Source organism: Euleptes europaea, chromosome 17 (assembly GCF_029931775.1).
Source record: "Euleptes europaea isolate rEulEur1 chromosome 17, rEulEur1.hap1, whole genome shotgun sequence".
In the NCBI taxonomy this organism is placed as follows: domain Eukaryota; kingdom Metazoa; phylum Chordata; class Lepidosauria; order Squamata; family Sphaerodactylidae; genus Euleptes; species Euleptes europaea.
In genome coordinates this window covers 20,413,619-20,426,667 of record NC_079328.1, presented here as the reverse complement: position 1 = coordinate 20,426,667, position 13,049 = coordinate 20,413,619, and the positions used below count along the sequence as shown (strand labels likewise).

The window sequence follows — 13,049 nt, the reverse complement described above, 5'->3', positions numbered from 1 at the left end:
TTTAAAGTCATGACTGGGGGGAAAATGAGAAAGGAGTACCAGAAGCAAGAATTCTTCAGTCATGAATTATTATACCAGAAAAAATAGCATAAAGATATGTGGGCTAAAACATCCTCATGAAGTAGAGGCAAATACAGATATACATATACAGCATGTTTGTGAGCAAAAAGCCAAGTCAATCCGCAGGGCTACGAGAAACATTTTCCCCACAGCCTGCAATAACTCCCTTGAACACAAACAATGCCTGCCAGAAACAGAGATTATGAAGGAGTGATGTGTCTACTTATTAGCTTCCTGTTTAAACAAAAACTTCTCTTTTAAAACCAGTCAAAAGAGGGCTTAATAGTAGTTATTTATAATGAAAATGTCTCCCTGGTTGTGCTCTTCGGTTGCGGGAGGCTTGATTCAGTTTCAACTGTGTTCTTAGTTTAGCTACGAAAGGAAGCAAGAAGGGTGAAGCTCAGGTCAGTGCCATGCGGAAGAATTATTAAATTGAAGAGTGATGGCCAACACATTTTGAAAATTGGCCTTTTTCAAGGTCTATGGCTCTATATGTTCCCCTGTTCAATAAAGTACTCTGTCTCAATTCTAGTTTTCAAAAGAAGCCTTTCACGTATTGCTTGTTTAACTGGAGATCTTTCTGAAGAAGATATATTTCTAAAAATATTCAGCATTTTAACGCAGTCTAATGATTTTTCCATCCATCACTTGTTCGAAGTTCCAGCGTGGTGTAGTGGTTAAGAATGGTGGTAGTGGTAAAGAGTGGTGGTTTGGAGCAGTGGACTCTGATCCAGAGAACTGGGTTTAATTCCCCACTCCTCCACATGAAGCCAGCTGGGTGACCTTGGGCTAGTCACAGCTCTCTTAGAGCTCTCTCAGCCCCACCTACCTCACAGGGTGTCTGTTGGGGGGGGAAGGGAAGGTGATTGTAAGTCAGTTTGATTCTCCATTAAGTAGCAGAGAAAGTCGGCATATAAAAACCAACTCTTCTTCTTCTTCTTCATTTCCCTGTTTTCTTTATCCTGGCCAGTATTTATTTGTTTGCTAAAAATTTCTGTACTTCCTGTCACTTGACACAGGACCCAAGTACGGTTGCCAAGTCTGGATTGGGAAATTCCTGGAGATTTGGGAACAGTGCCTGGAGAGGGTGATGTTTGGGGAAAGGAGGGAGCTCAGCATAGATGTGATGCCATACAGTCCGCCCTCCAAAGCAGCTCTTTTCTCCAGGAAAATGGATCTCTGTAGCCAGGAAATCAGTTGAAATTCTGAAAGATCTCCAGACTCCACCTGGAGGTTGGTGACCCTAGACTCAAGGGGCTTATAAAAAATGAAGCAATACATTAAAAGCCAGCTCAAACTTAAAATATCAACAATTGAAGAGGAGGTTAAAAATTAAGCCAAGAGTAGCACAACAGCCAGACAACCTGGAGAGGGGGATGGGCAGCCACAGGAAAGAAGGAAGGAGAAGGAATCAGCATACAAACACTGTACACTGCAAAAGCCTGGACAGAGAAGACAGAGTTTGCCTGACACCCATAAGAAAAGATGTTAAGCAGATCTTTCTTGGGAGGAAGTTCCAGCCCACAAAGGTGGCTCTGCCCCAGGTTGCCAGCCACCTGCTTTCAAAAGAAGAGAAGAAGAGATGATCCTAGTAGAAAAAAAGAAGAGCCTCCCAAGATGACCCCAGTAGAAGAAGAAGAAGAGCCTCCCAAGATGATCCCAATAGAAAAAGAAGAGCTTCCCAAGACGATCCCGGAAGAAGAAGAAGAAGAAGAAGAAGAAGAAGAAGAGGAGGAGGAGGAGGAGGAGGAGGAGGAGGAGTTGATTTTTACATGCCGACTTTCTATACCACTTAAGGAAGAATCAAACCGGCTTCAATCACCTCCCTTCCCTTCCCCTCCCCCCAACAGACACCCTGTGAGGTAGGTGAGGCTGAGAGAGTGTGACTAGCCCAAGGTCACCCAGCTGGCTTCATGTGTAGGAATGGGGAAACCAACCTGGGGCGAAGGCAGGGCCAGGTGTCTTTACTGACTGTGCTCATTCCAGAAGTCCACACTCCCTTGAGGAGTGGATTCCCATTGTCCCACTGCCCAGGGCAAGGCATGACCCAGATTTTCTTGGGTAAGTCCAGGAAAGCAGAAGAAGCCTTTGGGCAGATTTATGACAGGAAAAGGTGCGCTTGAGGTTGAAATACTTACGGGACTCCAATTTCAAAGATGTTGTTTTGAATCAGCTGCTTCCCCAGCATTATGATGCTCAGCTGAATGCAAAGCTCCATCAGGCATCCTCCGGGAGCACACTAAACGGAAGAGGAAAAACTACATGGGTAAGAGGGCAAACAAGCAGGAAATACAAAGCTAGCACCCACGCATTGGCCATTGCTTCAGAAGGAAACTAAAAAGATCAGTTTCTCTGGAGAAAGTGGCAGCTTTGGAGGCTGGACTCTATGGCATCACATCCCTATTGATCTCCTTCCCCTCCCCATACCCCACCCTCCCCAGGCTCCACCCCCAAATCCCCAAGAATTTCCCAATACAGAGTTGCCAACCTTCTGATCATGGAAGGGTCACACATCAGTATTAGAAATATCAGATTGGACACCCCATGTGTATTTGGTGAATTAATCCAGTTTTTTTCCCCAAATTACATTAAGTGTAGAGTCAGGCCTGAATAAGGGGAACTTGCTTATTATTAGTACCTGGTTTTGAAAGAGAGGTAGGTAGGTAGGAAGGAAGACCCCAAATCTCCTTGTTCAACCAGAAGAAAGTGGGGCATCTGTGTCTCCCAACCTAGTCGACAGCTCTCCCTGTTAAGACACCATGCCTTGCTCTGTTGGGCATTTTTTGTGGTGCTGGAGTTAGAAATTTCTAGTTCGTTCTGCCAGCTGCAGGGGAACACTCTCACTGAGGGAAGTGCTCTGCATTTCCAGCTGGGACCTGAAATGTAGGCTAAGGCCTTTTATGCAGGGTCATTTCCACGGGTCACCCCTGCCAACTTTGGGGCTTCCTTTAGATTATGCATGCCTTTTTCGCCCGTCAGAGGTCGCCTTGCTCTCCCTGCACGTTTTGCCCGCATTTTCCAGTTCCTGGCTAAAACAGCATCTGGAAACACAGGCAAAATGCGTGGGGAGAGCGAGGCAACCTCTGATGGGCAGAAGAGGCATGCATAATCAAAAGGAATCCCCGAAGCAGTCAGCAGAGGTTACAGCAGGGAAACGTCCCTGCATAAAAGACCCAAGGAAGCCAAGCAACTGGGCAAGTAAGAAAGAGCAAGTAAGAAAGAGTACTGGGCAAGTAAGAAAGAGTAGGATTCTTTCCATAACTCTCAAAAAATATAAAGCAGAAAGCTACATCTAGACTATTGACCGGTGATTTGTCCACTCAGAGTTGGGGGGGGGGGGAGCAGATGTTTAAATTCTTGGGAAAATAGCTGCATTTTTGTTTGCTTCACTTGTTACAATAGATATAAACTTCACTTCTATCTGATTTATTCCAGTTTATGCTGCTGGAGAACATTTGGTATGGCAACCGAAACGGAGAGCACCCTTTTCTTGTCTCTTGCCAATCGAGTTCACCATTTGCCAATAACATGCACATATGCAGATGTCACAAAAACATCCAATTTGCCAACAAGAATTAGAATAGTACATATTTTCTGGGAGCCAAATGGATCAGTGAAGTATTTATTTCTAATTGTTCAAGGCAAGTGAAAACATGTTAAGAGTGGGAGTTTAAAATGTGCTTACTTACCTCTTCCATGCGATAGCCATCAAAGACATACACGTAACGGCCAGGTCGACCAACAAACCTGAAGACAACATACATTTATAGGAGGGTTAAACCAATATCAGGAAGTCCTGCATTAGCTTATTTTGTGTATCCAAAGATTAAATTTAAATAGTGTCATGATTCTGAAATGCTTCAGATTACAGCTTCAGTACAGCTTCAGGTAATGTATCGTTTGAAATTGTAAAAGTCTGCTTTTTAAAAAATGGGTTCCTTCTCTGAATTATTAATGCTTTCAGCATCTATGTTCATCCTTAAGAAAACTAGGAAATGAGTTTATAGAACCATGCAAGTGAAAATAGCTGTATCGTGACCAGCAGCTTTACATCAACCATCTTAATTTCTTTCTGTCAATAAAAAGGAAAGGTGGAACTTTCAATCTGCAAAATCGTGAAATAATTTTAAAAATGGAAATGTGACACTTATTATTCTTCCTGTGGAAGTTTGGACACGTGAATTCAATAGGCTCTTGAAAACTGTGTTTTGTTGGTCTTCAGGAACAAAATAACAGAACCTACACTTCAGAGGAGGAGGAGGAGGAAGAGGAAGGATATCACAATTTGTGCCGAGAATGAGAAACAAACACCCCCTCCCAACCCTTAAGACATGCAAGACGTTGGGGGGGAGGGCGGTTCTCCTGTTTCACTTCCTGCTGGGCTTTGGAGCCGTCCAGAAGCAACATGACACTCTCTGTCTGCTTCCAACCTTCCCAAGCTCCTGGTGGGAAGTGAGAGATCAGTCAGGAGAACATCTGCTACACCTCTGCCATTAGACATTTGCAACATGGATACATTATTAGCTTCATGCCAAAGAAGCACATTCAACTTACCTCCCTTTAAAAAAGGCCACATAGAAAATTGATGCATAGGAGTTCACAAATTTCAGCAGGAAAGCCTTCATAATTAACCTCTCCTCAAAAGATTTCTCTGTTTTGGGTATTTCTGCAAACAAAAAGAAATCAGAAAGAGAGGCAGTTCACCAGCGCTGTAAAACCTGAATGATGTCTAGCTAACCAATCCCAGCCCATTCCACACATGGAAGAAATTCTGAACCCAGAAAGCTAAATTCAGTGATCCAAAGGGGATTGCGCTAATTTTGCAAAATTTTCATTTTACTTTTCTCAAACGCAGAGGGAAACTGGTTGCGGTGGTTTCAGGAAAACTATCCGTGCATTCCTGAGCCACACCGGCGGTCAGGATGACGGCAAAGGCCCACGGTGCTGGCATCCGGGCACCGTACACTGGCGTTTGTGGCCCCAACGCCGGCGTGAAGGCCCGGATGCCGGTCACTGGCTGCTACTGCAGCAGTGCCAGGCCGGGACACTGACGGAGACTTACGCTGGGGTCTGTACGCCAGCAAAGGCCGCAGTGGCGTCCCAGGAGATGTTCCTGGGGCATCATGGCATCCCGGGAGGCATTCCCGAGGCCTCACAGCGCCAGCCTGGGGACGGGGCCATTAGGCGGCCTCCTAAGCTGTTACGGCTTGGGAACGCCCCCTATTTTTAGGCCTTTTCGGTGGCGTATCTCCTGTGCGACCCTATGAGGGTTGCACGGATTTTTGGTGCTGGGTGGAGGTTTCAGCAGGGCCGAAACCTCCTTAGGAGGCAGCGCCTCTGCGTTGCCTCCTAAGCCCAATGCAGGCATTCCTCAAAGAACATTACTGAATTTCTCACTGAGGTGGAAACTCAGGTTTTGAGAAGCCCCTGAGAAACCCCCAGTGTCCCTGCTTGATGCATTTAAAGGGAGGCATAAATGGTGTAGTTTTCTCAGAGAAAGAAACGTATATGCTATTCGCATTACCCATTTCTGTCAGCCACTTGGCAACCACTCCATAAATCTCATCTAGGATAAGTATCACAACAAGATTAATGATGACCGCAGTGGCGGTCACTGTCACACGGACGTTTGACTTGGTGGACTCGTTGGTACTCATCGACAGAGCTGCCGCTGTGGTTATCCGGTACACAATCACACCGAAGACTAGTGAAAATGTCAGTGAAATCTGAAAAAAGAAACATACATAAATTCATTGAAAAATTGTCTTAAATGCTCCTTGGCCACAGCTTAATAACTCATGGCATATAAGAACATAAGAAGAGCCATGCTGAATCAGACCAAAGGTCCATCAAGTTAAGCATTCTGTTTACACAGCAGCTAACCAGCTGCCTTTCGGAAGCCCAAAAGCAGGACGACTGTAACAGCATCCTCCCACCCGTGCTCCCCAGCTTCTCATATAAAGAGGCACCCTGCCTCTGGTACTGGAGGGAGTAGATGCCCATCATGACTAATAACTCAGTCCAGCCCAGACTGTCTCTCCCGGTATGCCTCCCAGAGAGCTTTACGTTCATCTAACAACAACCTATTAGTGGTCCCCGGCCCAAGAAGTATCTGGGTGTCCTCAACGCTAGAGTGCTATCTTCCTTCCAGTCTAGGGTTGCCAACTGCCAGATACTAGTAACAAAGGACTCACTATCACTGTTAATCCAACAATTGAAGTAAAGAAACAGTGCAGGCTCAATTGTATCAAATTCTACATTCAAAATACTACATAAAAGTGCAACACGATGACATTACAAGTGGTACATATATTATATACAAAATCTATACAACAGCTGTCAGCAATATGACAAACAACAATACATCTAGCACTACAAGTATACTTAAAACTTAAAAATATGACTATGGATAAAAAAGCATGAATCTCCCAGGCAAACTTGAAAAATCATGGGCTTTATCCTTTACTTTTGAGGCTGATGAAGCTTTGTTTATGGTGAAAGCGCTACAAGTATCCGGAATAGCGTTTCCTCCTTTTTCCTCCGCTTTTTGCCAATTAGCATTTTTGGAGCAGCGAACCTTACATCCCAGATGCTGGTTTAAAGAACCTCTACCATTGATTTGGACTTCCTTGTCTTCGTCTTCTTGGAGACAGCCATTGTGCTAGAAGTACTGTTTGTCATATTGCTGACAGCTGTTGTATGGATTTTGTATATAATATATGTACCACTTGTAATGTCGTCGTGTTGCACTTTTATGTAGTATTTTGAATATAGAATATGATACCATTGAGCCTGCACTGTTTCTTTACTGCAACTGCCAGGTACTAGCTGGAGATCTCCTGCTATTACAACGGATCTCCAGCCGATAGAGATCAGTTCACCTGGAGAAAATGGCCACTTTGGCACTTGGACTCTATGGCATTGAAGTCCCTCCCCTCCCCAAACCCCACTCTTATCAGGCTCCGCCCAAAAAACCTCCTGCCAGTGGCGAAGAGGGACCTGGAAACCCTATTCCAGTCACAATGAACTCTTCAGTGAGGCATGCCAGCTGCAACAAATAATTCAGTGAAGCTTGCCTTTTTGCCATTTTGGTGTTTGGACTTTAAATACTTCAGTGTCCTTCATTGCAATTAGACTTTATTTCACTGGAAGTTGATTAATGTACATTACATGGATGCTTAATAGTTATTTTGTATGCTTTGCAGTTCATTGGTAGCAGTTCTATGGTATTGTATTGTATTGGTTAAATATATTATAGTGAGTATTCTATGTGTGATTGACAATTGGAATTTATCTTAATTTTGGCCACATGCTGTGATTTTTCTCTCTTGGCTGTCCTCAACCAGGGCCAGGACCTTTTTGGCTCTGGCCTGGTAGAACCCTCTGTCCAGTGAGAACCGGGCCCTGCAGGATTTCGTGCAGTTCTGCAGGGCCTGTAAAACTGAGATGGTCCCCCAGGCCTATGACTGAGGGAAGCAATGGTTTCCATTAGCTGGCCTCCCTTTCCCTACTTTATGTGTTACTCTAAGTGATTTGGGTGTTCCTGATTACCTCTCCTCCAGGATGGCTGCTGACCCTTGCGGCAACGTAATGGGCACCATCGGTTTTTAGAGTCAACTTTTAGAATCTGTGGGTTTTAACTGTTAAACTATATTTATTGCATTTTAGTATAATTGGGAATTGTATCGTAATTTGATACAAGCTCCTCTGAGCCCGACTTTGGCTAGGATAGTGATATAAATCCAATAAATAAATATGCCTGCTCCCCTTTTAAAAGTCTTCCAAGTTTGCGGCCATCACTGCATCATTTGGCCGCAAGATCCACAATTTAACTATGTGCTGTGTGTGTTTGTCTATCCTGAATCTTCCTCCCTTCAGTTTCAGTGGATGATTTCACATTCTAGTATTATGAGAGCGGGAGAAAATCTCTCCTTGTCTTCCCTCTCCATACCATGTATAATTTTATAGACCTCTATCATGTCTCTCCTTACTCAACTTCTTTCTAAGCTAAACAGCCCTAAGTGTTATAACCAATCCTCATAGGGCAGTTATTCCAACCCCCTGATCATTTTGTTTGCTCTTTTCTCCACTTTTTCAAGCTCTACAACACCCTTTTTCAGGTGCAGTGACCAGAACTGTACAGTCTTTCACCATTGATTTGTTTAAGGGCGGTATGACAGCAGCAGTTTTATTTTCTGTTCCTTTTCTAATTATGGCCAGCATGGAATTTGCCTTTTTTACAGCAGCCCCACACTGGGTCGACGTTTTCATCAAGCTATCCACTACCACCCCAAAAAATCTCTTTCTTGGTCTGTCGCTGCCAGCTCAGATTCCATCACTGTATATGTGAAGTTGGGATTTTTTGCCCCAGTATGTATCACTTTACACTTGCCCACACTGAATCTTATTTGCCATTTTAATGTCCGTTCCCCAGTTTGGAGACATCCAAACTCTGCCCTCCTCGAGCTCCACCCCTAAAATATCCAGGTATTTCCCAACCCTGACTTGGCAACCCTACCCAGCAGGCTTCATGTGTAGGAGTGGGGAAACTAACCCGGTTTTCCAAATCAGAGTCCGCCGCTCTTAAGCACTACACCATGCTGGCCCCTCTGAGCAGGTGTCCATGCTGTGTGGGTGCAATGGTGCAACAAAGCTGGGTGAGGCACCTGGGTCAGGCCTCCTTCCATTAGAGAGGTGAGGAGGGAGGGGGCAGGACCCTCTCTAGAGCTGTTTTGGCCTCTCAGCCCACCCCTGTTTAAATCTAATCTCAGTTGCAAATTTACTAGGTGGCAGCAGGCAAGCAGGCAAGCAGTCAAATTTACTAGGTGGCAGCAGGCAAGCACTGTCAACCCCATCTTTAGGGTTGCCAGGTCCCTCTTCTCAAGCAACGGGAGATTTTTGGGGGCGGAGCCTGAAGAGGGCGGAGTTTGGGGAGGGGAGGGACTTCAATGCCATAGAGTTCAATTGCTGAAGCGGCCATTTTTCTCCAGGTGATCTGATCTCTATCAGCTGGAGATCAGTTGAATTAGCAAGAGATCTCCTGCTACTACTTGGCAGTTGGCAACCCTACCCATCTTCGATATGAGGGCAATAATTTTAGCCTTCTTTAAGAGCAGTAATGCTGAGATAATGTTTGTTAAGCTCTTTGAAACCTTGGAAATGCTATATTAATGCTCAGCAGTACTATTCCTTTTTGTGGTGTGTTAGAAAAGCCTGCAGGGGAAATTATGCCTACAATGACATTACATAAGGACAGAAGAAGGGAAACTAATATATTTTGTTTTGGGGGGTAAATTTGGAGATTCCTTTTCCAACAAAATACATAAGGAATTTGGGGGAAGGTAAAAGAATTGCATTAAGGCCAGCAAAATTTCTCATGAGAGCTTTTCAAGTCCCCACATTCTTCTCGTTTGGGGGTTTAACAAGGAAACAGACTCAAGCCCTCCTCACATAACATGTTGCGTATGGTTGAGATTTGTGCGTAGAAAGAGCGACTGATGTCAACAGATTTTCCCACAGATTTTGTTCTAGGCTATACGTTGCAGGGGCTGTCGTTTCACTATGTGAAATCTTTGAGACTTTGCAACTATCTGCAAACGATGGGAACAAACCATTGCTGTTTCAGACCATGTGTGAACATTCGGAGTGTGAACAGAGAGAGCTCCTTTCTAAAGAATTATCCCCAAAGTCACAGAGTATTGAATTGCTGCCGAGGATATGACGTTAACTCACAGATATAAGCCATGTCAGTCATACCACTCAAAGGCTGGGTTCCCACAGCAAGAAGGCTACGTGGTGGGATTGTTTCCCCCCCAATTTCTTTCTTTTTTAAAAAAAGCAAAGCAAAAATGAAATCTCATTTGGAAATCTCTCTGTGAGGACTGGGGAGAGATATAATTTTTTTGGTCTTATTTTTCTCCCTCACAAGAACGTCAATTTAAAGTGATTGTTGTTTGTAAGGGCAAATCACCAGAGGGCAAGAATTGCACTACTACAGCTTGTAAGATAGCAATCACTGCAGTTGAGTAAGATCTATATATCTGAAGGTTGATAAAGGTTTTTAATGGCACTGTTTCCATAATTAATTTTTTGGCATAAAACTCTTTTGAAAACGGCAAACAAAATGTGACTTCCAGCCGTGGATAAACCTACTTAATAATTCCAATGATTCCGTTATATTGTCTATGAGCCTTTCACGGGAGTGTACATATTATTGTCACTGATTTCAGGTTGTAGGTATCCTTGTTTAGATATGTTGTAAACCACTTTGGATGTATTTTTACACACAATATTTATTAATTAAATAGATATTAACAAGCTCTTATCGCAAAATCCATTTTACACATTAATTCCATCTCATCAATCAAAGCATACCCAAGAACACACATGGTCATACTCCATTTTGAAATTTAGAGTTCCAATGTATTAAAAAATAGACCATCATACACAGAATTTAGGGTTGCCAGCTCAGGGTTGGGAAATACCTGGAGGTTTTTGGGGTGGAGCCTGAGGAAGGTGGGGTTTGGGGAGGGGACTTCAATGCCATAGAAACCAATTGCCAAAGTGGCCATTTTCTCCAGGTGAACTGATCTCTATTGGCTGGAGATCAGTTGTAATAGCGGGAGATCTCCAGCAAGTACCTGGAGGTTGGCAACCCTAACAGAATTTGTTGGGGGCAATTCAACATACTGTGGACCAAACTACAAATGTTTTTTTTTTTTTTTAATGGGGGTTCCCTGCAGCCCCAGAGTAACTGCAGAGAACTGGAGCTCTGTATCACAGAGGAATATGGTGGACATGCAGGGCAGGTTCTTCAGTAGGGTTGCCAGGTCCCTCTTTGCTATTGGCGGGAGATTTTTGGGGCGGAGCCTGAGGAAGGCGGGGTTTGAGAGGGGAGGGACTGCAATGCCATAGAGTTCAATGGCCGAAGCGGCCATTTTTCTCCAGGTGAACTGATCTCTATCGGCTGGAGATCAGTTGAATTAGCAGATCTTCTGATATTACCTGGCAGTTGGAAAAGCAAGATTGACTATTAGAATAATAATTGTAATTTTTCAAACAATTAGCAAATGCAACACCAAAGGGAAACAAACTATATATAGTTTGTTTCCCTTTGGTGTTGCGTTTGCTAATTGTTTGAAAAATTACAATTATTATTCTAATAGTCAATCTTGCTTTTCCATTTGCATATTTGAGCTTCGTGCTGCTTCTTTCATTAGTCTACACTATCTCAGCATAGGTTTCTTGTTTCCTTAATTACCTGGCAGTTGGCAACCCTATTCTTCAGCCAAGCCACTGAAGTGACTGCTTGAGGTAACACAGTGAGGAAGGTGCTAATGCACCACAGGAGATCAGTTCACTTCCACTCATCGGTGGCCTGGGAAGTAGCCAGCATCCCCTCCTGGACTTGCACCACTACCCAACCAGGTCCCAGCCAAGCACTGCCACAGGGACATGGCTCGAACCTTCTGGCAGTGAGGCAGGCCCAGAATGGGATGTGTGTACCTTTCACTGTGCAACAAAATACCTGGAACTGGCCCTGTGGATACAGCATCTTTCGGGAATTCTGTTTTCACGAGCATCAAAATGGTGAGATGCTATAAAATGTAGGCAGGCCCTCGGGAAATCTTGAATGACAGCAACCTCAAAAGCCTGTAGCTTCATTATTGACAGCCCACTTCTTTTCAGACCCCCTTTTCTCACTGGAATATGGAGTTTTAAAGTACAGCCACTATTCATCTTCTTCAGACCGCTTAACCTAGTTTTCTTCCATTTTGTTAGCCCACTGGCTAGTCCCGTGTCATGCCCTTCGGCTTCTGGCATTCATGCCCGAAAGGCCTTCATTCATCTGTTTCGGAACCCATCGCTTGTTCATTTCTAAGGGTAAGTTAAGTGGACAGAAAGTAACAACAGTAACGAGTTCTTTTCATCACTGATTTGGTCTAGGAAAAGCAGGCAGGCTGAAGCAAATTCCAGTGAGAAAAGGGGGTCTGAAAAGAAGTGGGCTGTCAATAATGAAGCTACAGGCTTTTGAGGTTGCTGTCATTCAAGATTTCCCGAGGGCCTGCCTACATTTTATAGCATCTCACCATTTTGATGCTCGTGAAAACAGAATTCCCGAAAGATGCCGCAGAACCACGTGAAGGAATACAATTAAATGCAAGCAAAATTACCATAAATAAGATTGATGCAAAGTTCACTAGGTAGCCAGGGGTACGATCTTTCCAGGTCAGTTTGTCTTTTTCATCCTGTTGGAAAACGACAACGAACATAGAAAAGAATTAGAAAGCAGCTCTCTTGAAACTACTATAGTGTAGTAGTTAGAGCTTCCAATTTGGCCTATGGAAAGAGGGGTTCAGATCCTATCCTTCTTGTATCACCCCACCTCATCTTGGTATGTTATGCTATTTGTAGCATAAATGGTATATATTTAGGGGACTGAATAAGAACATAAGAAATAAGAAAAGCCATGCTGGATCAGACCAAGGCCCATCAAGTCCAGCAGTTTGTTCACACAGTGGCCAACCAGGGGCCTCTAGGAAGCCCACCAACAAGACGACTGCAGCAGCACCATCCTGCCTGTGTTCCAGAGCACCTAATATAATAGGCATGCTCCTCTGATCCTGGAGAAAATAGGTATGCATCATGACTAGTATTCATTTTGACTAGTAGCCATGGATAGCCCTCTCCTCCATGAACATGTCCACTCCCCTCTTCAACCCTTCCGAGTTGGCAGCCATCACCACATCCTGGGGCAGGGAGTTCCACAGTTTGAGATAGGAGGGGCAGGGCTCCCGGCCTGGGCCTCCTGTACCCCATCACCACCGACAGGCTGGTAGGGGAACTCTTCGCTGAAACCCTCTAAAAAAATCCTTAAAAGTAAATTCGTTGTGATTATCATTTGAAAAATGAAAATTTGTTACTGCACATTTGTTTGTGCCTAAAACACAAAAGCAACAAAGCATCACCTCCATATGCTATTTAATTGG

The 13,049-nt window shown here is 44.1% G+C and overlaps 1 protein-coding gene across 1 annotated transcript in view; it reads right to left on the bottom strand.

Moving 5' to 3' along the window:
* ANO2 (anoctamin 2) overlaps window positions 1-13,049 on the bottom strand; it is a 152,121-nt gene that overhangs the window by 18,209 nt on the left and 120,863 nt on the right. Inside the window, exons 13-17 of the mRNA XM_056862313.1 lie at window positions 12,234-12,308; window positions 5,585-5,786; window positions 4,615-4,726; window positions 3,750-3,807; window positions 2,199-2,299 (exon numbers count right to left, since the gene is read on the bottom strand). Coding sequence (XP_056718291.1) covers window positions 2,199-2,299; window positions 3,750-3,807; window positions 4,615-4,726; window positions 5,585-5,786; window positions 12,234-12,308 — 548 coding nt within the window. The remainder of the gene's footprint in view (window positions 1-2,198; window positions 2,300-3,749; window positions 3,808-4,614; window positions 4,727-5,584; window positions 5,787-12,233; window positions 12,309-13,049) is intronic.